General features: G+C 51.1%; 1 protein-coding gene and 1 long non-coding RNA gene across 7 annotated transcripts; one reads left to right on the forward strand and one right to left on the reverse strand.

The window, feature by feature from the left end:
* Window positions 1-5,475: 5,475 nt before the first annotated feature.
* Window positions 5,476-25,226, reverse strand: ZNF250 (zinc finger protein 250). 6 transcript variants are annotated; one of them, XM_070075700.1, is made up of 7 exons: window positions 25,121-25,179; window positions 17,188-17,272; window positions 16,842-16,968; window positions 16,518-16,631; window positions 13,000-13,056; window positions 11,273-11,989; window positions 5,476-7,047 (listed from the first exon to the last, which is right to left on the reverse strand). In XM_070075700.1, exon 7 carries the CDS (start codon window positions 7,001-7,003, stop codon window positions 5,759-5,761), a length of 1,245 nt encoding a protein of 414 aa, XP_069931801.1. In that variant the 5' UTR covers window positions 7,004-7,047; window positions 11,273-11,989; window positions 13,000-13,056; window positions 16,518-16,631; window positions 16,842-16,968; window positions 17,188-17,272; window positions 25,121-25,179; the 3' UTR covers window positions 5,476-5,758. The 6 variants fall into 6 exon arrangements, with proteins under 6 accessions (XP_069931801.1, XP_069931802.1, XP_051685499.1 ...); XM_070075701.1 differs by lacking the exon at window positions 11,273-11,989 and adding an exon at window positions 13,710-13,813 and having other exon boundaries at window positions 25,121-25,170; XM_051829539.2 differs by lacking the exon at window positions 11,273-11,989 and having other exon boundaries at window positions 25,121-25,226.
* On the forward strand, window positions 22,277-27,321 carry LOC103346184 (uncharacterized). The gene is made up of 3 exons (XR_515701.4): window positions 22,277-22,311; window positions 24,808-25,753; window positions 25,912-27,321. It is a non-coding gene; the product is annotated as an uncharacterized lncRNA (long non-coding RNA).
* Window positions 27,322-27,815: the final 494 nt, after the last annotated feature.

Consider the following 27,815-nt stretch of genomic DNA (forward strand, 5'->3'; position numbering starts at 1 on the left):
GGATGAAAAATTAGCAGAAGTTTCTTCGTGGTAAATCCTTCAGGCTGCTGCTTGGTTACTTGGAACTGCTTTTCTCAGACTTGGGCAAAGGGAAGCAGGATGGGAGGCTTGGAAAATTCAGAGCCTGGCCCAGGAGAGAGTGCGTAAGACACCTGTTAGGGTGTTGTGGTAACTGCTAAGGGGATTGCTGTGGGCAAAGAGAGGTCCCAGCTGCCCGTCGGGGCCCAAGGGCACCTCAGAAATCTGCCTCTCCAGTGGCTGGCCGAGAATGTGGGGGAGAGTGATTTCAGGGAACAGCTCCGCGGGGTCCCCACTCTCTGGAAAAGTGCTCTGTTGCTTTGGCCGTGGTTCCCATGGGCCCAGGCATAGCCCAAGCCATAACTGCGAGGCGGGTGAGCAGAGCTCCTGCTGGCATCCACATGACACTGGTTCCACCACGCAGAATGCAGGGGCTATGGGGCCGTGGTGCTTCCACTGAGATTTCACAGGAAAGCCTGGGGAGGCAGACAGAAGCGTGGTGCAGGGGTGGAGCTGGCACGGGTTCTTCCACAGAGTGTCCAGGAGCTGTGGGAGACCCCAGAAAGGCAGAGCATCCGGCAGTGGGCAGTGCACGCCCTGGACTTCACCCTGCATGGACAGACACGTGGACTGAGACCAGCAAAGCCCTGGGGACAGAGCTGTCTGGCTCCTCGAAGGCCCATCCTGTGCACTGGATGCTAGGCTTGGAGCCCTGCCAGGTTTGGTCTTTCTCTTGGTCAATGTCTAGGAATGTTCACCCTGTGCTGTTTCACATTGTGTCTCCAAAGTGTGTAACTTGTTTCTCACTTGCAGGCTCACAACTGGAAGGAGTTGGGCTTGAGTCTCAGATGTGGCTCTGGACTTGGGCTTTCGGGCAGCACGGGAATGAATTAAGACTTGGGGACTTTTGGGAATGGAATGCTTATATTTCTGTGCTCTGAGAAGGACATGAATGTTGGGGGCCTGGAATACACTTGCTGTCGTTTGTCCCCCAGGGATTCCTGGCACTTGAGGAGGTGGAAATGCTATGAGGTAGGGCCTAGAGGAAGGCAGGTGAGTCACGGGGCACCGCCCTCAGAAGAGGTCAAAGTCATGGGGTACAGGAGCCCCACTTCTGCATGCTGTCCACCATGAGGCCTCAGCAGAGCTGAGCTGGTGCCAGTGCAGTGCTATGGAGTCTGCAGAACTGTGAGCTGAATAGATCTCTTTTCTTTATAAAATATCCAGCCTCAGATATTTTGTTATAGGATCAAAAAGACTAACTCACAGTTCCACACTGTTTTGATTAATGTAGCTTTAAAAAAATTATTTATTTATTTGAAAGAGTTACACAGAGAGAGAAGGAGAGGCAGAGAGAGAGAGAGAGAGAGAGAGAGAGAGAGAGAGAGAGGTTTTCCATCCGCTGGTTCACTCCCCAGTTGGCTGCAATGGTGGGAGCTGGGCCAATCCGAAGCCAGGAGCCAGGAGCTCCTTCAGGGTCTCCCACACGGGTGCAGAGACCCAAGGACTTGGGCCATCTTCCACTGCTTTCCCAGGCCACAGCAGAGAGCTGGATCAGAAGTGGAGCAGCCGGGACTCGAACTGGCGCCCACATGGGATGCCGGCCCTGCAGGCCAGGGCTTTAACCTACTGTACCACGGCGCTGGCCCCAACAGGTCATCTTAATGACTATTTACTCCATAGGGCTTGGAATGGCCCCAGGATCACCTAAAGGTGGCTGTGACCGGAATGGCTGTGGTTGTGTCAAGCTGGGGTCCTACAGCATCGTAAGTGGGATTGAAAATGCATTTAGTGGGGCTGGCACTGTGGCACAGCAGGTTAAAGCCGCGGCCTGCAGCGCCAGCATCCCATATGGGCACCGGTCCGAGTCCTGGCTGCTCCACTTCTGATCCAGCTCTCTGCTGTGGCCTGGGAAAGCAGTGGAAGATGGCCCAAGTCCTTGGGCCCCTGCACCCATGTGGGAGACCCTGAAGGAGCTCCTGGCTCCTGGTTTTGGATCAGCTCAGCTCTGGCTGTTGTGGTCATTTGGGCAGTGAACCAGCAGATGGAAGACCTCTCTCTCTGGCTCTACCTCACTCTGTTACTCTTTCAAATAAATAAAATTTCTCTAAAAAAGAGAAGAAAGTGCGTTAGTGCAGCTGCCATGCGCCGGGGCTGAGCAGCACCGGCACTGTGAGCAGCGGCTCCCCGGCCCTTGCGACTGTGCGGCTGAGTACTGACAGCCTGGACAAAGACACACACTGGAAGTGGAAGTGTGTTCTTCTGCATGGGCATCACCTTTGCACCACCATAAAGCTGGAAAACCCTAAGTCAAGCCATTGTAGTTAGGGGTCTTCTGCATGTTATTCCACGGTGACTCATTTTGGAGTCTTTATTTTTTAAAAAAGTTTATTTTCATCTACTTGAAAGGCAGAATGAGACAGACAGACAGATTTTTCATTAGCTGGTTCACTCCCCAAATGCCCACAACAGGCAGCCAGTTAGTCTGCAGCTCTGTCCAGGTCTCCTGCATGGGAGGCAGGGACCCCAGCACTTGGCCATCACCTGCTGCCTCCCAGGATAATAGCAGGAAGCAGGGACAATGGAACTTGAACCAGCCCTGTGATACGGGATGCAGCACCAAAACACCTACCCCTTATTTTAAATTGTGTCTTTAGGAAACCATTCTAAAAACAAATAAGCTTTTAAAGGATGTTTATGTATATATCCAAATGTTTCCCAGAGTGCAGTGTCTCCGCGCTGGCTCTTCGACTCCTGTGTACCTCTTTCTGATTCCCTGAGTTGCTTACTGCCTGCTGGGACGCAGTCACACAGAACAGCGTGGACCTCCTGTGTGGGTGATTGAGCTTCGTAGCAGAGGGCACAACTGCAGCCCTGGCTTAGAAGTGAGCTGGGCCCTGGAGACGCCTTTCTCTGCATTAGTGTCAGTGGAATCTCCTGCCCTGCACTCTCCCTGGCTGTTTGCTAAGACATCAGCTCTGGGGTCTCCATCCCATCAGCTGGGGGAGAGGGTCGTGCTCCCTGGATTGGTGTCACCCAGGGGACTGTGGCCTCTTTGAATGCAGGGGGCCCATGGTGTGAGGGCTGGAGAGGTGGTGCTGGCAGTGTTGGTAGCCATTAGGAGAAATAATAATGATTTAAATAATAAAATGTAAAAACTTCTAAATAAAAAAATCCAAAAGAAGTGTGGAATGTGGCTAAATCAGAGGCAGAATGTGATGTTGGTTGCTACCAAAAGGAAGAGGACCCCAGCAATCATTCTGGCCCTAGAAGGCAGACGACCTCAGGGTACAGTAGGCCAGGTGCCGCCTCTGCTCCTTGGGGTAGAGGAGGAGGTGGAGAGGGTGAGAAAGGGCGGCCCAGGCCTTTTCCCCAGAGAAAGGGGCATGGAGACTGTGAGCCTGCTACTGGATCAGTGCAGTCTGACAGCAAGAACATGTCAAGTATTTTAGAAAGGTTTCTCTGAAGACCCTAGGTTACCGGGGGATGGAACAACCTAGAACCACTTGTACTGGGTAACATCTCATGACACAGAGCCTCAAATAGTCCTCCATATTGAATTTAACTGAACTCTTATGCTCTTCTAATTGGAACATGACTTTGTCTAATTCTTCCACGTGATTAGAAGCTGGTGGGCGAGCACTGTGGCACAGCAGGTTAAGCCACTGCGTACAACACTGGCACCCTGACTTGGAGTGCTGGTGTCTGATCTAGCCAGCTCCCTGCTAATGCGCCTGGGAAAGCACCCGGTGATGGCCAAGTGCTTGAGCTCAAATCTGCATGGGAGACCCAGATGGAGTTCTGGCTCCTGGCTTCCGCCTGGCCCAGCCTCAGCCTTTGTGGCCATTTGGGCAGTGAACTGGCAAGTGGGAGATTCTCTGCTTTTCAAATAAACGAAATCTTAAAAAAGAAGAAAAAAAAAAAGTATGGCTGAGTGGTGGTGGGGTCCTTCAGGTGCCAGGGAGGGTCGGTGGCTTCCTTCTTGAGGAATTCCTAAGTTAACACCACAGTGGCCTTATCTCCTCTCAGTGGTCACAGCTCCTAAGTAAGCTCTCTTTTCCCAAAGCCTTACTGGTAGTGCTTGCGACACCCTCCCTGAAGGATCACCTTAGCAAGCCCTACCTGTCTGTGTGGTCGCACCCCCAGCGATCCAACACCAGCCAGCTCCTGTCCTGTCTAGTGCTGCTCTGTGGAGCACCACTCCTGTGATGGGCCCTCCCGAAGCCCCAGTCCCCTCAGCTCCTCTGTAAATGAGTTCAGCGATCTCAGCTCCTGAGTAGTGCTCCACTGGCTTTAGCTCTTCCTGGCCTCCCTCATGGAGTACCACTGCAGGGCCCGCCATTCCTCTGGGGTTTCACATTTCGGCTCCTCTAAGGATCACCAGAGATATGACCCCTGGGTGACCCCAGGCCCTCTGCGCCCCAGTGGCTGATGGCAGTTCCTTTCAGAAGTAACACCCAGTGATGTCCCTGTGGGAGAACACCGCAGGACTGCTTCTTCATGTCCTTTCGGAAGTGACTGTTAGTTAAGTCGTCTCCTATCTGCAGCAGAGCCAGCTGCCCCAGCTCTCTGAGCTCCTCTGAAATCACACTGCACGGCAGGGATCTCGGCTCTTCTGCAGTTAACACTTCCTCTGTCCGCACAGGAAACAAGCTTTTGCTTCCACTGTGGTGGCTGCTGTGCACTGCAGTCAGTGCCCACCGCCCATTTTCTCCCAAGAAGCTAAGCACTAAGGACCCTCTGCCATTAGGCGCTCCACACAGTGATGAGGATCGGAAGTGGCTTTCCGTTTTTTGTTTTGCAGCTGGCTGCTACCAGAAATGGCTCAGACATAAACTGAGTTACAAGACCTCTGTGCTTAAAACTGAGCAAATAATTTTGAAGTTAAACACAAAATTTTAACTGAGTGAACCAGATTCATCACAGCATATCGCAATGGATCCTAGATTCTATTGAACTGGGGTAAAAAAATAACTTTAAAGACCCCATCAAATATAGGGATCTAAATATTAGCAAAGCCCAAAAGAATTACCTGAATTTGAAAATTTTGTTTTGAAAATATGCATGAAAGAACTTTTTAGAAATTTTTAAAAACACCGTGAGGTATAGAGGCACCCACTGTGTGGGAGCTGTGAGGCCTGCTGTAGGTATAGAGCCCCCGCCTACAGTCAGATTGGACTGACAGGCGGGAGACACCATGGTCTCCTGGATAGACCTGTGGGTCACCAGGGTAGGTTCTGAGCTGAGAACCCATTTTCAAGTTGAAATTTTACTAAAGAGCCAGTGCATCCTCTCTGATCTTGCAGAGAGTTAAGGCCCTAGATAAGCAGGCTTTCTCACACTTAGGATTTCCAGCCATTCTGCATGACACTGTTTGATGGCATTGTTTCCTATCACATTCTGATTTTTCCTATCGACATTCTAAGTATGATAATTGGAATCAGAAGAGACATGTAGTATCCTCAGGGGGAAGAAAATCTTTATTTGAAATGTAAATGAGTCTTACCGGGACAATAGTTCTTATGCCTTAATGCGCCCTACTCACTTCAATAATGTTGTTATGGCTACCTTTACCACAATTCATTACAACTGTAATCATACAGGCAGAGAGAAGGTGTCTGGTGCACTCTGTGACACGGGATCATCAGGCACTGCCTGTGGGGTCACGTGGCTCTTCTGGGATGCAGGATGCCCGCAGTCCCATGCAGCTCGGATCACGTGCTGCCCTGGCAGCTGCAGGTCACAGCTTCCTGTGCACTTTCTGGTGCTGGATCAGGTGCCCATGCTGGTTGAAGGCGCGGCCGCACTCCCCGCACTCGTAGGGCTTCTCGCCCGTGTGGATCCTCTGGTGCTGGATGAGCACCGAGTACTGGCTGAAGGCCTTCCCGCAGCTGTTGCACTCGTAGGGCTTCTCGCCCGTGTGAGTCCTCAGGTGCACAATCAGAGTTGCTTTCAGGCTGAAGGCCTTGCCACACTCTGTGCACTGGAAGGGCTTCTCGCCTGTGTGGATCCTCTCATGCTGGATCAGAGACCGGCGTGCACTGAAGGCATGGCCACACTCACCACACACATAGGGCTTTTCCCCAGTGTGCACCCGCTGGTGCTGGATCAGGTGTGAGTGCTGAACAAAGGCCTTCCCACACTCATAGCACGCGTAGGGCTTCTCCTCCGTGTGGATCCGCTCGTGGTTCATCAGGGTGGAACGGTGGCTGAAGGCCTTCCCGCACTCGCCGCACTCGTAGGGCTTCTCCCCCGTGTGCACGTTGTGGTGCTGGATGAGGACTGAGCGGTCACTGAAGGCCTTCCCGCACTCGCTGCAGGTGTAGGGCTTCTCCCCGGTGTGGGTCCTCTGGTGCTGCAGCAGCGTTCTCTTCACGCTGAAGGTTTTCCCACACTCACCGCACCTGTGGGGCTTCTCCCCGGTGTGCACTCGCTGGTGGCTGCGCAGCACGGTGCTGTGGTTGAAGGCTTTCCCACACAAGGGACACACATAAGGCCGCTCGCCCGTGTGGATCCGCTGGTGCTGAATGAGGTGCGAGAGCTGAGTGAAGGCCTTCCGGCACTCGAGGCACTCATGGGGCTTCTCTCCCGTGTGGATCTTGTGGTGCTGAGCAAGATCTGAGCTCACCCTGAAGGCTTTTCCACACTCATTGCACTCATAGGGCTTCTCACCCGTGTGAATCCTCTTGTGTTTACTGAGGACTGAACTTTGGCTAAAGGCCTTCCCACACACCCCGCACACATAAGGTTTCTCTCCAGTGTGGATTCGCTGATGTTGAAGGAGATGCGAGCTCCGACCGAAGCACTTCCCACACTCGATGCATATGTAGGGCCTCTCTCCATTAGGAGCTGCTGGAGTAAGTGCCATGCTCTGCTTCAACACCTCAACCTCGCGGTGGCCAACAGAGTTTGGACGGTGGCCAAAGCTTTGCTCTGTTTTATCAGGTCCTTGATCAATCCTTCCTGGGGGTGTTTTCCCCACCATCACATCCAACTCTGTATTTTGGTTCTCTTCTTTGGTTTTACATCCTGAAACAAAGCCAAATGAAAATGTTAATACTATCTACAACTGCAGAATGGGGTCAGCATTGCACTGCAGCAGGTTAAACCACCTCTTACAATGATAGCATCCCACATCTAGTGGCTCTACTTCCAACCTAGTTCCATGCTAATATGCCTTGGAAGGTGGCAGAAGATGGCCCAAGTACTCTGGGTCCCTGCCATCCATGTGGGAGACCCAGATGAAGTTTGTGGCTCCTGGCTTCAGCCTTACCTAGACCTTGCTGTTGAGGCCATTTGGGGAGCAAACCACCATATGGAAGATCTGTCTCTCTGCCTTTCAAATAAATATTTTTTAAAAGATTTTATTTTATTTATTTGAAAGACAGCCTCAGAGGGAGGTAGAGACAGACAGAGAGGTCTTCCATTCATTGATTTACTCTCCAAATGGCCAGAGATGAGCTGATCCGAAGCCAGGAGCCAGGAGCTTCTTCCGGGTCTCCCAAGTAGGTGCAGAGGCCCAAGGACTTGAGCCATCTTCCACTGCTTTCCCAGGTGCATTAACAGAGAGTTGGGGCCGGTGCCGCGGCTCAATAGGTTAATCCTCCGCCTGTGGTGCCGGCACCCCAGGTTCTAGTCCCGGTTGGGGCACCGGATTCTGTCCCGGTTGCTCCTCTTCCACTACAGCTTTCTGCTGTGGCCCGGGAAGGCAGTGGAGGATGGCCCAAGTGCTTGGGCCCTGCACCCCATGGGAGACCAGGAGGAAGCACCTGGCTCCTGGCTTCGGATCAGCACGGTGCACTGGCCGCAGCGCACCAGCTGCAGCGGCCATTGGAGGGTGAACCAACAGAAAAGAAAGACCTTTCTCTCTGTCTCTCTCTCTCACTGTCCACTCTGCCTGTCCAAAAAAAAAAAAAAAAAAAAAACAACCAGAGGGTTGGATCAGAAGTAGAGCAGCCAGGACTCCAATTGGTGTCCATATGGGATGCCGGTGTGGCAGGCTGGGGCTTTAACCTGCTGCACCACAGTGCTGGCTCCGCAAATGAATATTTTTTAAAAATCTGCAGAGTATACCTCTGAAACTGGTTTTGCTGATCAAAGTATGGTGCGAGCGCATGTGGCTATGAGCTGGAGAGGAACAGGACCACTACAACCATCTCAAATACTAGAAGTCAGAGGATCGTGTTTCTAAACAGGAACAAGCCAAGGCTGACAGCAAGGTTAAAGAGAGCGATGTGAACCCACCTGAGGTCACACCTAGGTGGAGCGCACAGGGCACACAGGAGCAGGACACACCCAACACCAAAAGAAGCCCTTGGCTGGGCCTGCAGAATTTGGGTCTCCTTTCTGATTCCTTCTCTTCCTCTTTCCCCACACCAGCATCCAAGTCCTTTACACAATTTGGTTAAGTCTATCACTGTCCCTGTCCCTCTTGTTTCTTTCTTTATTGATCAATGTCTGTGTTGGCTTTTTGGCTATAACTATAAAAAAGTTTTTATTTGAAAGCCATAAAGAGACAGACAGAGATATCTCATACACTGGTTCACTCCCCAAATGCCTGCAACAGCTGTGGCTTGGCCAGGCTGAAGCCAGGAGCTGAGAACTCAATCCAGGCCTCCCATGTGGATGACAGGGATCCAACTACTGGCACCATCACTGCTGCCTTCCAGGGTTCACATAAGCAGGAAGCTGGAATCAGGATAGAGTTATGACCTAAGTCCAGACAGTGCATTCTGGGATATGGGCATCCCAAAAGCTCCTGCCCTTCTTTGTTTTGTAATTTTAGTATAGTGATTATTCTGTTTTATAGTTTCAACTTGTCCCAGTATACCTCCAGGTGATGGCATAAAACACATCAAGCTTTCATTTCTCCCTTCCCTGCCTTTGTTACTGTTGTCACACATTTTACTTCTACATGTACCATAACCTCTAAAATACATCCTCATTTTTGTTTATGTAGTTAGTTGTCTTTGAAAGGGACTGAGATAGTAACAATAAGACAACCCTGTTGACTCAGTGGTTAACACTTCCTGCCTTTGTGAACATCACATTGCCATCTCATGCATTCTTTTCTGCCTGAAGGACTCGGGGGTTTCAGGTCTGGTTAGGAACCCTGCGACCTTCCATGTGTCTAGAAGCGTAATCTACCTCTACTTTCCTCAGGTGCTTCAGAGGTGCTGTTACGTTGCTTCTGACAAGAGATGAGCAGTAATCCCTTATTCCTCCATGTGCAATGTATTTTTCTCTCGCTGCTTTAAAACTTCTCTTTATCACTGTCTTAAGCAACGTGATAGTGTGGTTTAGTGCAATTTTCTTCAAGCACAGGGTTCGTGGACCTTCTTGGATCTGTGGGTTTATAGTTTTCATCAGATTTAAAATGTCTGCAATCATTATATCCTCAAACATTTTTTTGACCCTCCTGCTCTGCTGCTGCTCTGACTGCAAGCCAGAGACCACTCAGCTTGTCCATGGTCACTGCTCTCTCTGGGCTCTCATGTCTCCTTCCAGACAGTTTCTATTGCTTGCTGTCTTTAAGTTCACTCGTCCTTTCTCATGACTAATTTGCCGTTATTAACTCCATACCATGTCCTCATCTTCCTGTTTTATTTGTGTCATTTCTGGCCTTGCCTCTTTACATGACTGGCCATTTTCTACTAGACGCCAGAATTGCGGTTTATGTTGGTCAGTGTTGGATACCATTGTTGAGGTCTGTTATGTGGCTGAATGACTTGGATGAAGGGATTCTTCTGGGTCTTCCTCTTATAGCTTTGTTAGGTGGGATTACACTGGGAGCTGTTTTCCTCCGTTGTTAAGACAAAACCTTTCTTGGTACTCTAATGTCTCATGAATTGTGAGGTTTTCCAGTCTGGCTGATGGGAACAGATGGTATTACCAGCTTGGGATGAGCACTGGGTACTGCATTAGTTTGTCACACTTAACTCTTAGTTCTGTACACCAGAATTCCACATGGCACAGCTATATTCTATGCTCAGGGCATCTAAAAGCTGAAATAAAGTGTTGGCCAGTCTAAGATCCTGTGTGGAGGCTCAGGGGGACAAACCCACTTTTTTTTTTTTTTTTTAAAGATTTATTTATTTATTCTAAAGTCAGAGTTAGAGAGAGAGGGAGAGACAGAAAGGTCTCCCACCCACTGGTTCACCCCCCAGATGGATACAATGGCTGGGACTGGGCCAGGCGGAAGCCAGGAGCTTTTTTCAGGCTTCCCACATAGGAGGTAGGGGCCCAAGCACCTTGCCCTATTCTGCTGCTTTCCCAGGCCAGTAGCAGGGAGCTGGATCACAAATGGGTCAGCCAGGACTTGAACTGGTGCCCATAAGTGATGCCGGTGTCATAGGCAGTGGCTTTACCCACTATGCCACAACATCGGCAGTAAAACCACTTCTAAGCTCATTCTTACTGTTGGCAAAATTTAGCTCCTTGTCAGACTGACCAAGGTGGCTGTTCTTTGCTGAATGTTAGACGAGGGCTGTTCTCAGCTTCTAAATGCTGCCTGTATGTCTTGCCATATGAGCCCCTCCATCTTCAAAGTAGCAATGGCACCTAAATGTCTCTCCTAGGTTTTGAACCTGACTCCTCTGCCTCTGATCTCCGGACCAGTTCAGCGCCATCCATAGCCTAGTCATCACATGCTTGGGGATTATGCAGAACGCGTAATACAGGGTGCAGGATCTTAAATTCTGGCCACCACAGTCACTACTTCCTTTAATTCCTTCTGCTGGTGCTTTCTTGGTCTCAGACAACTGACTTATATGCATGTGCTAATCTGTAGATCTCTACAATTGTTTGTGAAATTGATTCCTCTTCCACAAGACTTTCAGCTCTCTCAGCTTCTCTGGACTTTGAGACCTGTCTCCTTAATTCAGGGAGATCAACAAACTGTGGTGCCGGAGTCCCCATGGGTGCCGGTTCTAGTCCCGACTGCTCCTCTTCTAATCCAGCTCTCTGCTATGGCCTGGGAAAGCAGAAGATGGCTCAAGTGCTCGGGCCCTGGCACCTGCGCAGGAGACCTGGAAAAAGCTCCTGGTTCCCATCTTCAGATGGGCTCAGCTCCGGCCGTTGTGGCCATTTGGGGAGTGAACCAGTGGATGGAAGACCTCTCTCTCTGTCTCTCCCTCTCACTGTCTGTAACTCTACCTCTGAAATAAATAAACAAAACCTTAAAAAAACACAACAAACTATGCCAGGACCCCCTCCCTGTGCCTCAACTTTCTCCAAGCTGTGAGCTAGAGCTCACCTTCTTTTCTGTTTTAGGAATCACTTTCTCTTGCTGACTCATTTCCAATGACACTGATGTTCCACATCTTGAGTTGTAGTTTCAGACATCTTGTTCAGCTTTTCAGTCATTTCCAGTGACAGGGTAAGTCTGGTCCATTGCTCCAAGTTGACAGGCAGTGGAACCCCCTCATCTAAAAAAAAATTATGTCTACTCGAAAAATTAGCTTATTTATGCATGTTTCTGATAATTCCATGTAGCACAGTCTTCGGCAACCAAATATTCAGGTCATCTTCTGTTGCCTTCCTAGGCACACTGGCAGGTAACTGGATTGGAAGCAGAATAGCCAGGACTCAAACTGGAGATCATATGGGTCACAGGTGTTGGAAGTGGGGGATTAACCTGCTGCGTCGAAATATTGGCCTCGGTATATGCCATTCTTTTAAAATACTGTATTTCATTTATCTGTCCACTCAAATGTTAATGGACGTTTAGGTTAGTTTCAGTTTTCCATCATGAAGCATGTCCTATGAAGATTCTTGCATGTTTCAAGTGCTCACACACAGATGTCCGTCCTGTACGCACACATGGAGTAAAGATGGGAAACAGAGGGCTTCCTATTTCCAACTTAATGAGATGTCACTGTTTTCCAAACACCTGGGTGACGCTGCAGCTCCGCTGGCTGCCCATACCCTCATCTGTCCTTGACACGGTCAGGTCTTCCCACTCCTTTCCATCCTGCAGGTGTAACATGATGCTCTGTCACAGTTTTGATCGCCAGTTTATTAGGGAAAAATGAGGCTCAGCATGTTTTCTTGTCTATGGGCCCTTTAGTTCTCCTGTTATCAGGAACTTGTTCAAATTTTGTGTTCATTTTTCTTATTGAATATTTCTTTTTATTCTCTTTTAGAGCCATTTAAAAATGTGTACTGTATTGATAAACTGAAAGTGGGACTTAACATATTCTTTATTTAAAAAAGTAAATTCACTATAATGTTTAATAAAATTTTTAGCACTTCTTTTGACAAGTTCTGTTATGTTTTTGAAATTGCTAGGCAACAAGTTTTAGTTTTTTTTAAAACTAAGAACCCTCATCTTAACAAATGAAATAATTATTCATTTATACTTCTATTATTTGACATTTCTTGAATGGGTGGTTTTTAATCTGATGCCAGAGTAACAAGATGACTTTAGTAATAAAAATTATACAGGAAGTTCTCTCATGGCATAAAAGCACTATCAGATTCAAGCTGTTGCAGGCAGGCCAGTAGTAGGTTACACCTATTCTGCACCTTGCATCCTTGCTGCTCAGAAGTGGGGCCTGAGCCAGGAGCCACTGACTTTCAGAACTCAAGTACTTGGGCTGTCACCACTGCCCCCCAGGGCCAGCATTAGCAGAAAGGTGGAGTCAGGAGTCAGAGCTGAATACTGAACCAGGCACTCTGATAGGGGCTGTGGGTGTCTTAACCAGCATCTTGATTGCTATACTTAAATGTCTGCTCTGGGAAGTATGTTTTGAGTGAGTCAAAATAAATAAAGGGAAGAAGTACTTCCACCAAAATAAATTTTTAATAAAACCCCCTTTGCAGCGATTTTGTGAGTTGTGTAAAGAACCTCATGGCGCCCTGGGCACTCTCTGAGGGACTGTGTGAGTTGTATACAGAACTCCATGATGCCCTGGGCAATCTCATATGAGCATTAGCACCTGAGGGATCACAATGAACTGAAACAATGGCTCATATACTTACCCCCGAGTAAACTGTCTTGTTGCACACAGGGTGCAGTGTAGTCACATTTGAGGTCATCTGCAAAAGGAACAGAGGTGAGGTGACGACAAGCCACCTTTCTCAAGAGTAGAAAAATGATTTCACCGCTATTACAACACGTGAGTGCGGAAGTGGGGCTGGGTAGACACACACATTCACTCATGTAGGCTGCCAGGACAAGGCACTGGTGCACTCTCCTATCCTGCTCTGATGCCTGAGCAGCAACCCCATGGCTTTGGTTTCATGAACACTATTAATCTGAAACTCAGTAAGTCCCTTCCTCCTCTGAGGCCACACCCTCCACTCTGCAGCCCACCTTCCGTCTCTTCAGTGTCACTCACAGGGAGTCTAAGATCTCCATCAGGTGAGAGCATAGCCAGTCATCAGTCACCAGAGAGCCCAGGCCTGGTTTGTCAGTGGCTGCACAATACCATGTTTCTTGTTTCCGTGGCTGTAGTCAGCAAACAATGTAAAGTTCTGTTCAGTATTCCCACAATATCATGTTGTGTCCTTTTTAAAGATTTTTTTGAGGATGCTGGTGCTGTGGCATAGTGGGTAAAGCCACCACCTGCAGTGCGGGCATCCCATAAGGGTGCCAGTTTGAGACCCGGCTGCTCTGTTTCTGATCCAGCTCTGCTATGGCCTGGGAAAGCAGTGGAAGATGGTCCAACTGCTTGGGCCCCTGTACCTGCCTGGGAGACCTGGAAGAAGCTCCTGGCTCCTGGCTTCGGATCGGCTCAGCTCTGGCTGTTGCGGCCATTTGGGGAGTGAATGGAAGATCTCTCTCTCTCTGCCTCTGCGTTTCAAATAAATAAATAAATCTTTAAAAAAATAAAAATTAAAAAGATTTATTTGAAAGGAACAGTGACAAAGAGAGGTAGAGACAGAGAGGGAGGGAGAGGTCTTCTGTCTGCTGGTTCACTTTCCACATGCTTGCAAAAACTGGTGCTGAGCCAGGCCCAAGTGAGGAGCCAAGAATTCCATTCAGGCCTCCTACATGAATGGCAGGAACACATGAACTTGGGCTATCGTCTGCCACCTCCCAGGTACATTAACAGGAAGCTGGATCAGAAGTCTGGAGCAGCCAGGACTTGACCTGGCACTCTGATAACAGATGTGGGCCCAAGTGGCTGCTTAACCACTGTGCATAATGCCCTATGTTGTTGTGTCCTCTTATTTATAGTCACTGGAAAATTAAATTCTCCTGAGGCTGGCTCAGGAACCACTGTTCCTCTGAGGACACCTGCTTTTGCAGGCTAGTGAGAGGCTGACTGTAACCTCTAGAAATAAGGAGGCCGAGCTGACAGGACAGGCTGATTGTGCAGTCAGAGATCAACTGTGAGCACACCCTCAGGGTGGAGTTCACTTGTGTCTACAGCATCCCATGGTGGGTCTGCCTGTATCCAGTCACAGGGTTGAAGGCATCAGTACCTCCATCATTTTCCTTTTCAGAGTTTTTCTGTTAGATTAATTCCGGGCCAGTTTACATTTCTGATGCTATTATATTTTTCTTCATTTTTTTGACAGGCAGAGTGGACAGTGTGTGAGAGAGAGAAAGGTCTTCCTTTTGCCGTTGGTTCACCCCTCAGATGGCCGCTAAGGCCGACGCATCACGCTGATCCGAAGGCAGGAGCCAGGTGCTTCTCCTGGTCTCCCATGCGGGTGCAGGGCCCAAGGACCTGGGCCATCCTCCACTGCACTCCCTGGCCACAGCAGAGAGCTGGCCTGGAAGAGGGGCAACCAGGATAAAATCCAGGGCCCCGACTGGGACTAGAACCCGGGGTGCTGGCGCCACAGGCGAAGGATTAGCCTAGTGAGCTGCAGCGCTGGCCCTGATGCTATTATAAACATTATCTTTTAAAAAGTTTCAGGGCCAGTGCTGTGGTGTGGAGGGTCTTGTAGTGCCAGCATCCCATATGGGCACTGGTTCAAGTCCTGGCTGATCTACTTCCAATCCAGCTCCCTGCTAATGTGCCTGGGAAAGCAGTAGAAGGTGGCCCAAGTGCTTGGGCCCTTGCACCCACATGGGAGACCTGGAAGAAGCTCCTGGCTCTTGGCTTCAGATCAGCCCAACTCCAGCCATTGTGGCCATTTGGGGAATGAACCAGCAGATGGAAGACTCTCTCTCACTCTCTATAACTCTGACTTATAAATAAATAAATAAATAAATAAATAAATCTTCTAAAAAATGTTTCACTTTTGTTTCTGATGAATAGAAATACAAATGATTGCTTATCTTGCAATACTGGTAAACTGTCTTGTGAATTTTATTCAATCTTTTTCCCAAGTTGACAGTCTTTATGTTTTCCAATTGTCGTAGCTTTAGTTTTATTGTTTTACTTTGCCTTGTTTCATACGTGGGGCCTCAGCACTGTGCTATATGGATGCAAGGACCATGAGCTTCTTTCTCTTCTCTTGACTCAGGAGCTTTCAGTCTTCACCAGGAGTATTAGGTTGAGAAATTCCCTTCTATGTTTACAATGCCTTTTTTTTTTTAAATGATCTATTTATTTGTAAGGCAGAGAGAGAAAGAGAGAGAGAGAGAGAGATCGATCCTCCAGCCATTGGTTCACTACCAAATGGCTACAATGGCTGGTGCTGGGCTAGGCTTAAGCCAGGGGCCTAGAATGCTATCTGGGTCTCCCTTGTGGGTGGCAGAGGCCCAAGCAATTGGGTCATCACCTACTGCTTTCTTTTTTTTTTTTTAACTTTATTTTTAAATTTTTTTTTGACAGAGTGGACAGTGAGAGAGAGAGAGACAGAGAGAAAGGTCTTCCTTTTCCGTTGGTTGACCCTCCAATGGCCGCTGCGGCCGGCGCACCGCGCTGATCCGAAGCCAGGAGCCAGTTGCTTCTCCCATGGGGTGCAGGGCCCAAGGACTTGGGCCATCCTCCACTGCACTCCTGGGCCACAGTAGAGAGCTGGGCTGGAAGAGGAGCGACCGGGACAGAATCCGGCACCCCAACCAGGACTAGAACCCGGTGTGCCGGCGCCGCAGGCAGAGGATTAGCCTAGTGAGCCGCGGCGCCGGCTACCTACTGCTTTCTGAAACACATCAGCAGGGAGCTAGATCGTAACTGGGGCAGCCCGAACTCAAAGTGGCACTCTGACATGCAACCTGCTGCACCACAATGCTAGTCCCTGCTTCATCTTTTCTAAGTCAATAAAGTAACACTCAAAACCTGCACATCCCATCAGAACCAGACATGGGTAATGCTCCAATCTAGTCTCTTCCTGGCCCTGCATGCCTGCCTTTCTTCCCGTGCACCCAGTTCTACCACCTGTCTAGATTCACTCCTACACTCACTTCCTGCCATGGACAATGACCTTCCTGTGTGTCGGCACCTCCCAGCCTATGGATTTCTTTTGACAGGTGAGGCCTGACAGACCATGCCCATGTGGAAGCAATCCTGTCAGCAATTCAGCCTAAGTTCAGTCCACAGCTTTGCTCGGGACCTGCTTAGTCCTAAGTGAAGGAGGGGCCAGCTCTCCTCACTCACCTGAGTAATTACTCCCTGGGCGCTGGCTCTTCTCAGCCCCCTGGCCATCCAGAACCCATGGGTCTTCCCCTCGTTCCAGCTGGGAGATCACGATGGGCTTAGATCCTGGAATTCCTGTTCATAGGGAGGGAAGTCCTTTTACAACATTTACCAAGCCACCTGGACATGAAGATTGGTTGGATCAACCTCCTGCTGGAGTTGAACCCCACGGAAGCAACTGGGCGACCTCCAAGACTAGCCTGAGGCCCCCACCCTATGGCCTCCTAAGCCCCTTCCCCCAGTCCAACATCCAACACAGAGACGAGGCCTGCTCAGGGGTCTTACCCAGTGAAACCACGTTCCCATACGTCTCCATCATCACGTTTCGGTAGAGGCCCCTCTGAGCAGGGCCCAGCTGGTCCCACTCTTCCTGGGAGAGGAGCACAGCCACATCATCGAAGGTCACCTTGGCCTGCAATGACAGGAGCTTTTGCCAGCTAAGATGGAATCTCGACTTCTGTGATGGGAGCAGGTGCTGCGCCAGGTGGGCTGGGAGTCGAGGAGGTGACAGGGAGGGGCCGTGGAGTTCAGGGGCTGCGGTAGTGCTCAGGCTGCCACAGGGGCTCTGGGCATGGAGAGAACCACGGGAGCTTTGGTGAAGGGCCCTGCACAGACCTTGAGGATGGCTCACCTGAAGTCCTGCTGACGGTGGCAAAAGCTTGGCTGCCGCCATCTTTCAGTCTTCTGGGGCCTCTGAGGACAGAAGCTGGAGGAGCCTGTGGGGCCGAGAGAGAGGAGGGAGCACGTGAGGGGCCTAGTGTTGCTTACCACAGGTGCCTCTTTCCTATGAGCTCATGGGGTCCATGGTCCTTTGCGCAAATTAGCAAAAAGGTGCTGAGGAGAGGCCTAGGAGCTGCAGCCCTGCAGTGCCAAGATCTCTGAGCACTGGGCACAGACATGTGCTTTCCCTGGAGCTTCCAGGTTCCCAAGTCTTCACCTCTAAGACCCTTGGGGTTCTTGTGGCTGATCACACCTGTGTGGGGGTCAGTGAGAGATTGCTCACTTTGGCCCTGGCCCACAGTTCTGCCTGTGAACAAGGACAGCCACTCTCCAGGGAAACCACATGTTCTTGACCAATCACTCATACCAGGTGTCTGAGGGCTGTGGGCATCAGGCCCAACGGTTTCCCAATACCATTCCAAGGAGAGACTGGCCACCAGGGGGGGAAGTGAATGGCTCCACTCAAGGCCCATATTCTAGCAGAAACCTCAGCCTCCAGGCCCTCCGTCATGCTTGGACATCCTCAGGTAGCCCTGGTGCTTGGGGAAATGGCCACTGCTAGGTGAACAGAATCCAGAGTGATGCAGGGATTTGGTCTGAGCACCTGCAGGAGGCTTGGGGGGTAAGCAGGTGCTGGCTTCTCTCCAGGGCAAGGTAAGCTGAGGTATATGACATGTACCCAATGACCAGGAGAAGGAGGGCCCGAGAACTCTCCCAGCAATTGATTCTGTAGCAAACAGGTTCACAGGAGTGTTGAGATCAACAAGCAACAGAGAAATAGAAACCCAGCAAGCGACCAAGGGATATGGATCACTCCCGAAGAAATGCAGGACACAACGAACGCTCTTGTGTCCTCATCTCAGCTGGGCACCGTGCTGACCTTCATATAAGAACACAGTGGGTGGTATCACCTGGAAGAAAGGCCTGGGGGCAGGAAGTCGAGACATCACAACTCTATCTTCTTTATAAACCTCAGATATATGTGTATATTTTCATAGCCAACAATAATCTGCCAACGGCTACCTCTGAGGAAAAGGATGGAAGACTTGACTGTCAAGAGGCCAACTCTCAATCTGTCCTGTCCTCCAAACTGCCCATTCCCCAGATGTGCGTGTAGGTTTCTGTGCAAGAGCAACACAAGTCTAACTATAATTACAAAGGAGGATTTCTTTCTTAAAAGATGTATTTACTTGAAAGGCAGAGTTATAGAGAGAGAGAAGGCGAAACACAGAGAGATCTTCCATCCGCTGGTTCACTCCCCAAATGGTCCCAACGACTGGGGCTGGGCCAGGCTGAACCCTGGAGCTTCTTCTGGGTTTCCCACGTGGGTGCAGGGGCCCAAGCACTTGGGCCATCCCCTGCTGCTTTCCCAGGCACATTAGCAGGGAGCTGGATTGGAGGGGGAACAGCGGGGACTTGAACCAGCGTTCATGTAGGATGCCAGTGCTAAAGGCTGTGGCTTTAACCTGCTGTGCCAGAGCCGGTCCCCCAAAGGGGGATTTTAAAGGAGTGAATAAGACCTAGAATTCATATGAATATGGATGCTGGAGAATAGGAAAGGATGGTGGTGGGGCCTTCCAGTTACCAGGAGCCACTGCCATCAAGCCAGCCAGCTGTTGACACAGGGGCAGAAGCAGGCAGACTCATATTGGGAATTTAAGACAACAAGTTGCACTGTCAGTTCAATAGGAATCCAATATGGGATGCAAAACAACCACTTTCAATTCATGTTAGGACTAAGCGTGACAGTGACAAAGCCTCCCTGCTCTGCTGTCAGCCTCCTCCTCCTGGCACTCACCCACTGTTCTTTCCCAACACATTCTGACCCTTGCTGTGTGTTGCTCACCACCACAGACCTGCCCCTTCTCTCACCACCCAGTCATTCTCCCAGGGACCACACCTTCGTCCAGCAGTCTCTCGTTATGCTGTCCCCCTCCCTCAGGGGACACCATCTCCACAGGATGTACACTCTCCTATCTCTGAAGCATCTCCTTTGGTCCTGAGCCAAAGCCGTGTCAGTACCTGGTCACCAGCCATCTACTATTGGCAACAGGAACACAGTCAGTTTCCTGGGCCCTCCTCAAGCCCCTCCCCTCGGACCCTTCCATTCTTGTCTGAAAGTGAATTTGACCTTTGATTCCCTGAAAATCTGGCAGAGGTGATGGCCACTCCCACTATGGCCCAACCACATCTGGACTGGAACACAATGATGAATACCAACAGGAACCACACTCAGGGCCTGATAGGCAGGTTTTGTGGCTGGTTCAATGGACAGCTGGTCCAGGCCAACTTCCACTTTTGCCTGTGCACCTGAGCTGCAGGATGTCTGCATGGTCATCCGAGCGGAACGTGCAGCTGATGCCGCTGAGCTGGTGTTCTCCCTTCCTCTAACTCAACGCCTCCACTTGAATGTCTTGCAGCATCTCGGACCCTTATTTCCCACACTGAGCCTCTCCTCAGCTCCCCATTATGTCTCTAGCTTGTTCTGCGAACATGCGCATAAGCCCCCTTTCCTTCTCCCTCTCTCACATCCCACTCCTATTCTACTTTCTGAACACGCTGCCCACCCCACTTTCCTTGCCCAGGACCATCCCCTTGCGATTGCTTTCATGGAGCCCAGTATGATCCTACATCTGCCCAGCCCTCACTCAGTCCTACCATGGGGACAGTGATTGTCCACTGGCCTGAGGTCCCCACCAGGTCCTATGAGGTCACAATCTTTTTCAGACCCCTGAAGCCCCTCCATTCTCTCCAGAGGCCTCAGCCCCACCCAGCTCTCCCATCACTGCTCCCTGCTGTATCAGTAGGCCCAGCAGAGGAGCCAGTGGTTGAACATTTACTGTTAATTCATGGAGTTAGAAAACCCATGATATTGTAGCTTACACCCTTCAGAAAAGCACCAAGACCTGAACGCTTACTGGCAAGGCAAGGCAGTCGACTCTTCCACTGTCTTAGGAAGGTCATCTGGCTGCATTTAGGCCAATCAGGTAGGCCCTTCAATAGAGGGTGCCCTACACAGATTTGAGGATGCTGACACAGCAAGTGCCACCACAGTTCTTTCACACACAGGCCATGCACATGCTGAAGAGAGATAGACGCTGTGGCGGGCTACTGGACGAGTGTGTCCAAGTGCAGGCTGGAGCCAGCATGTAGATGATGATCCTGTTTGGTAAACCATGACTCCAAGCCCCAGAAGACTTTCACAGGGACCTGGGGCTGACCACCCTGCCTTACCTGTAAATCTGGGAGATGGCATACCCTTTTCAGGGCCCCACTAGGACACCATGGTTAGTGACAGTGCTCAGAGCTGGACACTGTTGGCCAAGGTGTTGTCAGGTCTGATGCAGTCAGATTCACATGCAAGAAGACTCTGAAAGACTACACCAGGTGTTGGCTTATGTGTGGCAAGGAGAGGGAGAAGGGGAGACTGCCATGTGGGATAAGTCTTAGAAAAGCACAAAAATGAAAGCTTCATCAGGGACAGCTTTCCCATACTGCCAAGTCAAAAAGGTGTATCAAAACTAAGTATATATCATGCTAAAAGATGGATAAAATGAATTTAAAAAGTGACACTAAATAGTTAAGTTTTTCTTGGGAGTTTATATATATATATATATTTATTTATTTATTTGAGAGGCAGAGTTACAGAGAGGGAGAGGTTTTCCATCTGCTGGTTCACTCTCCAAATGGCTGCAATGGCTGGAGCTGAGCCAATCAGAAGCCAGGAACCAGGAGCTTCTTCCAGGTCTCCCACATGGGTGCAGGGGCCTAAGGGGTTGGGCCATCTTCTATTGGTTTCTCAGGCCATGAGGAGGGAACTAGTTCAGAAGTGGAGCAGCTAGGGCTTGAACCAGTGCCTAAATGGGATTCCAGCCCTGCAGGCAGACTTAGCTACAATGCCACAGCACCAGCCCCAAGTTTTTCTTTTTTTTTTCATTTTGGCAGATAAACGTCTGGGACTTCTGAAATACGCAATCCAGACAAACACAGTGGTCCTTAAGCTGAACCTCACATCAAAAAGGCAAGGAAACACAGAGCTATCTGGGGGAATAGAAACTGGTTTTTAATTATCCCTTCATGCCCCAGAATCACGAGGCTCAACCTCGGGCTTTACCCTGTAAGAACACAGGAGCTCAGGAGAAAAAAAATGGTATGGTCAGTTTTTAAAATATTATAATCCTGAGCTGGCGCTGTGGCTCACTAGGCTAATCCTCCGCCTTGCGGCGCCGGCACACCGGGTTCTAGTCCCGGTCAGGGCGCCGGATTCTGTCCCGGTTGCCCCTCTTCCAGGCCAGCTCTCTGCTGTGGCCAGGGAGTGCAGTGGAGGATGGCCCAGGTCCTTGGGCCCTGCACCCCATGGGAGACCAGGATAAGTACCTGGCTCCTGCCATCGGATCAGCGTGGTGCGCCGGCCGCAGCGGCCACTGGAGGGTGAACCAACGACAAAGGAAGACCTTTCTCTCTGTCTCTCTCTCTCACTGTCCACTCTGCCTGTCAAAAAAAATAATAATAATAATCCTAGGGGTTGGTGCTGTGGCATAAGGGGTAAAGCTGCCACCTGCAGTGCCAGCATCCCATATGGGCGCTGGTTTGAGTCCTGGCTGCTCCACTTCCAATCTGGCTGTCTGCTTATGGCCTGGGAAGGCAGTAGAAGATGGCCCAAGTCCTTGGGCCTCTGCACCTACATGGGAGACCTGCAAGAAGCTCCTGGCTCCTGGCTTCAGATGACACCAACTCCAGCCACTGTGGCCATTTGAAGAGTGAACCAGCAGATGGAAGACTCTCTCTCTCTGCCTCTCTGTAACTCTGCCTTTCAAATAAATAAATAAATAAATAAGTCTTTAAAAAATTATAATCCTGACTCATAACAAGTCCTATAAGCATACTGGGACAGGCAGGGAATAACAGCCAGAGTGTGGGAAACACGGGATGAGGAGCCTCCTTGAGGGGTTTGCCATCACCTGCACTTGGGTAAACACAACATGCATCCATGTAGCATCATGGCTGCATATGACCCCACCCACTGTTCAAAAAGGTGGCAGTAGCATAACCGGTTCATTCTTCAGATTCAGGAATTTTGCTTTTGAGTCTCCTGAGGAAATAATCCAAAACAAAGCCAAACCAGGTCAAGGTTCTCAGCAGCAGTGATCACTTAAGGCAAACTAGAAAGACGCCACATTCAGCGACCGTCCAGAGACAGGGACTGAAACAGGACCCAACAACGTGAACAGCGTGGACTCCGATGTTTCCTTTGTGTTTTGTAAGCTGAACTTTGGAAACCTGTCACCCCCTGGAATTCCTGACAGCCCTGCTGAAATGCAACAGATAGCCTGCTCTCCCAGCCCACATGCTGGGACAGGACGTCCTCCCTTCCTCTTCACCATCCTCACTCTCTTGGCTTCTTGCTAGCAAGCCCCACTCCCTCTGCACCTCCAGCCGGGCTGGACCCCGCACTCCAGGCTGGCAGTACTTTCAGAAGAGGAAGCTCTGGAGGCAGCTGTGAGCACCAGGCAGAACACTGCACAATGTGACACCTGCAATCTCCCCACAGTAATGATCAGAACTATGTATCCAAACTGACAGCTTTCCCATACACCAGCCAACACTGGCCAGGAAAAATAAAGGGGAAGAAGAGTCTATTTACAAATAACAACAAGAAACAAGCTAAAATTTTAGAAATGCACAAATACCCACGAAGAGAACTATAAAACCTTTTGAATAACAAGACACCCCCAAAAAACATACATGCCAGGTCTCGAAAATAAAGACCAGACACCACAGACCAGAGATGTTAATCTGTCCACTGTATAAACAAGGTTAAAACATTTCAGTTTACCAGGCGTAAGGTTTATGGACACCAAGTACTCTTACACTCATTTGAGAGAAGAGTCAAAATACTGGGGCATCTCAGAGAAAAGGAGACAGGAGATGGCTAAGGGAGGGGCTTAGTCAGCCAGGAAGATAAGGTTGCTGTATGGGCCTGGGTGAGAGTGGGCAGGCAGCTCAGTAGCAGTACAGAGCAGGGTCAAGTTTGGCTGGAAGATTCAAATCGCAAGATGATTCATTAAGTCCTGCTAGGATGGGTTAAACATTTTTGGGGAAGAGAAAGTTAACGTTACATGAAGCTCAACAAACTACCACAAATTAGACCAAAGGCATTGATATAAAAATTAAAAGGGCAGGAAAAAAATTACATAATTCCATATGATGTACAGAAAGGCTAATGGATCTATATGCATGAGTTAAAAACTTCAAATTTTACAAAGACCTTGAATAACTATAGGCAAATTTTCTTTATTTTATGTGGGGTGGTCCTGTCTAAGCAAAATATTCAAAGCAGAAAGTCTGGGGTCAAAGACCCCCAGACCTACAAGTCATAAAGCAAAATCTTAGCTGTCACCGCGGCTCACTTGGCTAATCCTCTGCCTGTGGCGCCAGTACCCCAGGTTCTAGTCCCCGTTGGGGTGCCGGATTCTGTCCCGGTTGCTCCTCTTCCAGCCCAGCTCTCTGCTGTGACCCGGGAAGGCAGTGGAGGATGGCCCAAGTGCTTGGGCCCTGCACCCGCATGGGAGACCAGGAGGAAGCATGTGGCTCCTGGCTTCGGATCAGCGCAGTGTGCTGGCCTTGGCGGGCATTTGGGGGGTGAACCAACGGAAAGGAAGACCTTTCTCTCTCTCTCTTTCACTGTCTAACTCTGCCTGTCGAAAAAAAAAAAAAAATCTTATTGTGCACATCAAAGCCACGTTAAACTCCAGAAATGGGCCCAAAGCCACGTTAAACTCCAGAAATGGGCCTAAAGACACTACAGAATTTAATATATAACTAAGGCAGCTTTTCAAATCAGTGGAAAGATATATTATTCAACAAATGGTGCTAGAAATGGCTATGGTTTAGGGGGAAAGCAGCTGGATTTGAAATTCCCCCCACACCAAAATAAATTCCAGATGGACGCAATATTTTATAAATACTAGAGAAAAAGAAGACTTTATTTAAAAACCATCTTGGGTAGAAACAGCCCTTCAAAACACAGCACAAAGCCCAAAGTCCTTAGGGAAAATATCTGACCATTAAAAATTTAAAATTTACCCCCCCCGAAATCCAAACCAGAACACCACAATCGGAGCCAAATGACGAATTGAGAAGCATGTTCTCAACACCGGCCCATCAAGAAGGGAACACAAACGGATAATACACAAATGCGGACCCCAACATCCCCAAGAAGACGTGCGCCCCGACCGCGCGCCCCGCCCCGCCGCCCGGGTGCACCCCGCGGAGCCGGGGAGGAGCCCACGGCCAGGACCGGAAAGTGCCCAGCCGGCAGGGGGCGCTGCGCGCCCGCGCTGACAACAGAGAAAAGGGTGTGTGCGGGCGCCGCGCCGCAGCCTCGCAATCCTGACAGGGCGCCCGCGGCTCGCGGCACCCTGAGAGGCCACGGACACACGGGGCGGCGTTCGCTGCGACACGCGTTGGTCTCCGCCGGGGCGCCCGCCGGCCCAGCCTCGCCTGCCGCTCGAGCGCTGTGAACGCCAAGGAAACCTCCGATTCTGTATTTGCGGGACCCACCCCGCCTGCCCGGCCTGTCCGCGGCGCCAGGGGCGGCCCGGGGGACCCTGCCAGCGCCCTCGGGCTTGGGCCAGGGTTGGGCGCCCGGTCGCTTCGCCGGGGTTGCGAGAGGGTCGCCCAGGCGCAGGCCGCGGCCAGGGAGAGGGGTGGGGACCCGGCGCGGCCTCGGCCGGGCGCAGGGCAGCGCGTGCCTGCGGGGAGGCGTCCGATCCACCGGGAGGACGCGCCGACGCGCGTGTCCGAGAAGGAGAGGGTGCCGTCCGGCACGCGCCCCCACTCACCGTCCACGCCGCAGCCTCACGCGCGAAGGGACGGGCGCCTGCAGCGCCCTCAGACAAAGGGGCCGCTCCGCCCCGCGTGTGCAGCCGCCAATCGCCGCGAGACACGCCCCCTCAGGCCCCGCCCCACCGCCGCGACCACCAATCCTGGAGCGCGACGCCTGCCGGTCCCGTCCTCTGCCCCGCCTCGCCCTCCGGGCGCCTTTCTGGGTTGTGGACACCTGGGCCGCGCTCCAGAGCCACCGAGCGCCGAGGCCTCCCTGTGCTAGAGAGGCCACGCTGCGCTCCGCGCGGGCCTTCCGGGGACCCGGCCGCACTTCCGGGTGCCTCCGCAGGCGCCGCCCTTCGAGCCTCTGGCGCTGGCGAGCTGGGCTGCCCGGCCTCTGCGGTCGCCGAGCGGATGGAGCCCGCCCTTGGCCCCCTGCCGCCGCCCCTCAGCCCGCTCCCGGCGCAGAGCCCTTAACTCTCGCGGTCCCCACCGCCAGGAGCGAGCTTCCTGCGTCTCTCCCGCTGCCTGCCGCCGCTTTGGCTGACGTGTCGCCCTCGGCTCTCTCCCCCGTCATCGTTTCGTCTGCGGCCTGTCAGGGTGAGCGTAGTGACGTCAGAGGCCCCGGCTCTGCTCACGGCTGTGCCCTGGTGAGTCCGAGCCGCGGGCAGTGCCTCCGACGCCGGTTCTGTGCGGGTCAGGCGCGCTCGGCCGGTGTCTGGCTGCCTCCCTCGGCTTAAAGTCTCCGCAGCTCCAGCTGTTAACCTGGCTGCGCACCAGACTCACGAGGTCCTTCATCTCGCTGCAGAAGGCATCCTGACGTCCGTCTTCCCGTGAGGGACCCCAGGCCCAGAAAGCTGGACAGGAGCTGACCATGCGCCTCTCAGCACCAGCTTGGGGAGCCCGGCGCCTCGCTTTGCCGTTTGCAGTGAGCACCCACTGTCCTGCCTCCCCGACGTCAGGGACCGGCGTTGGGCCCTGGTCTGGTCCCGGTGGGCGGTCGTCAGTCTGTAGGAGCTGTTCCGTGTGTTTAAACCCGCGCGCCTGGGGAGGTGTGGGCCAGGGAAGGGCGCAGGCACACTAAGCAAGAAGGGACTGAGCGCAGGGCTGGGCTGGCTCGCAGTAGGTGTGAGGGAGGGGCCCTGCCTGCTGAGATGCGCCCCTCACCCCAGGACAGACCACGGTCTGCGGCTCAGAGGCTTTCAGGAAGACCTTCTCACCTGGACCGGGCTAGGGGCAACCGGGAAATTGTGCGGGTGTGGGCGAGCCTGTCTGATGCGGAGACCCGGGTCACGGGGCGGGAAGGATGTGGCAGGTAGGCGCCAAGCCCTGGAGCGTCCAGGAGCCTTAGCTCAACAGCAGGGTGGGGCAGTGACCTCGGCTCCCCTCCGCCAGGGGGCGGTGGGGCTCACACCAGGGTCGTCGTAGCCACGCCCCCTTCCTGGACTGCCCTGGGTGGTTTGGCCGGTTGATGGGACTCTGCTCCAGAAACCTTGGTCCTAACTCAGATCAGTGCATCCTGTTTTCCTTCTCCTCCTCCTCAACTTTACATTTTGCCAGTGTTTCTATATTCATAAAGGTCGAAAGAATAATGCAATGCTTACCTGTATGCCTTTTGCTCAGATTCAGCAGCTAACATCCTAGCACATCTTGTTTGTACAAAACTCTGCCACCTCTTCTCTTTTCATTTCAACCAACACAGTGTTTATTTGTCGAGTGCCTCTGTGTGCTAAGCACTGGGGTACGTCAGTGAACAAAAACAACACTGCTAACACATCTGTGTCCTCCCATACCTTGAGTGTGAACGGGGACAGCAAGCAATACACAGAATAAATGCGGGAATTCCAGAGGGCGTCCAGAGTTGGTGAGGGCACATTGGCTCACTTGGGTGGCATGTGGCAGCCACAGTCTGCACCTGCCCCATCGCCCTTTGGCTCTAGCTTTTTCCCTAAGGGTTTTCAGCCCCAGCAGTTCCACATTTTCTCCACTTTACACCCCTTTTCTTTCCCAAATACCTTCCCTGTTCCAGCATCAAGGTAAAAACAGCAGCCTTACAGGAATTATTAACTATATCCTGCAATTTGTGTGGTCCAGTGTGATTTCTGTCTTTTCTCAGCTTCTCTGATTGGATCCTAATGCAGTGTGCTTGTAAACCACACACACATTCCTACATTGTAAAGTGAATGGAGAATTAAAAATTTGGTTCCTTTTCCTATTATACCTACATTTACTTCCTTTGTTGTTCACACTTTTGATTACATAATGAATTAAGGCCTGTCATCAACTCTGCTTAATACAGTTAAATATAATTATGATTATGATTTCAGATGCCCAAATTGGCATAACAAGTCAGAGGGAACCCCTGAGCTTTGTTACTTTGTACTCAAATCTACTCTTTTTTTCTTTTTAACGATGAACTTTTTTAAAAAAATATTTATTTATTTATTTGAGGTAGAGTTACAGAGAGGGAGAGACAGAGAGAAAGGTCTTCCATCTGCTGATTCACTCCCTAGATGGCCACAATGGCTGGAGCTGAGCCAATCCAAAGGCAGGAGCCAGGAGCTTCTTCCGGGTCTCCCATGCTGGTGCAGGGGCCCAAAGACTTGGTCCATCTTCTACTGCTTTCCCAGGCCATGGGCAGAGAGCTGGATTGGAAGAGGAGCAGCCAGGGCATGAACCAGCGCCCTTATGGGATGCTGGCACCACAGGTGG

The sequence above is a fragment of the Oryctolagus cuniculus genome, chromosome 6 (assembly GCF_964237555.1).
Source record: "Oryctolagus cuniculus chromosome 6, mOryCun1.1, whole genome shotgun sequence".
In the NCBI taxonomy this organism is placed as follows: Eukaryota; Metazoa; Chordata; class Mammalia; order Lagomorpha; family Leporidae; genus Oryctolagus; species Oryctolagus cuniculus.

Excerpts from the sequence above, each read along its gene's own strand:
- ZNF250 (XM_051829539.2), bottom strand. The coding sequence starts at position 17,229 with ATGGCGGCAGCCAAGCTTTTGCCACCGTCAGCAGGACTTCAG. Across the intron at positions 13,057-16,517 it reads CCCAGGGAGTAATTACTCAG|ATGACCTCAAATGTGACTAC; the intron begins GTGAGTGAGGAG and ends TTCCTTTTGCAG. Across the intron at positions 7,048-12,999 it reads ACAAGACAGTTTACTCGGGG|GATGTAAAACCAAAGAAGAG; the intron begins GTAAGTATATGA and ends GCTTTGTTTCAG.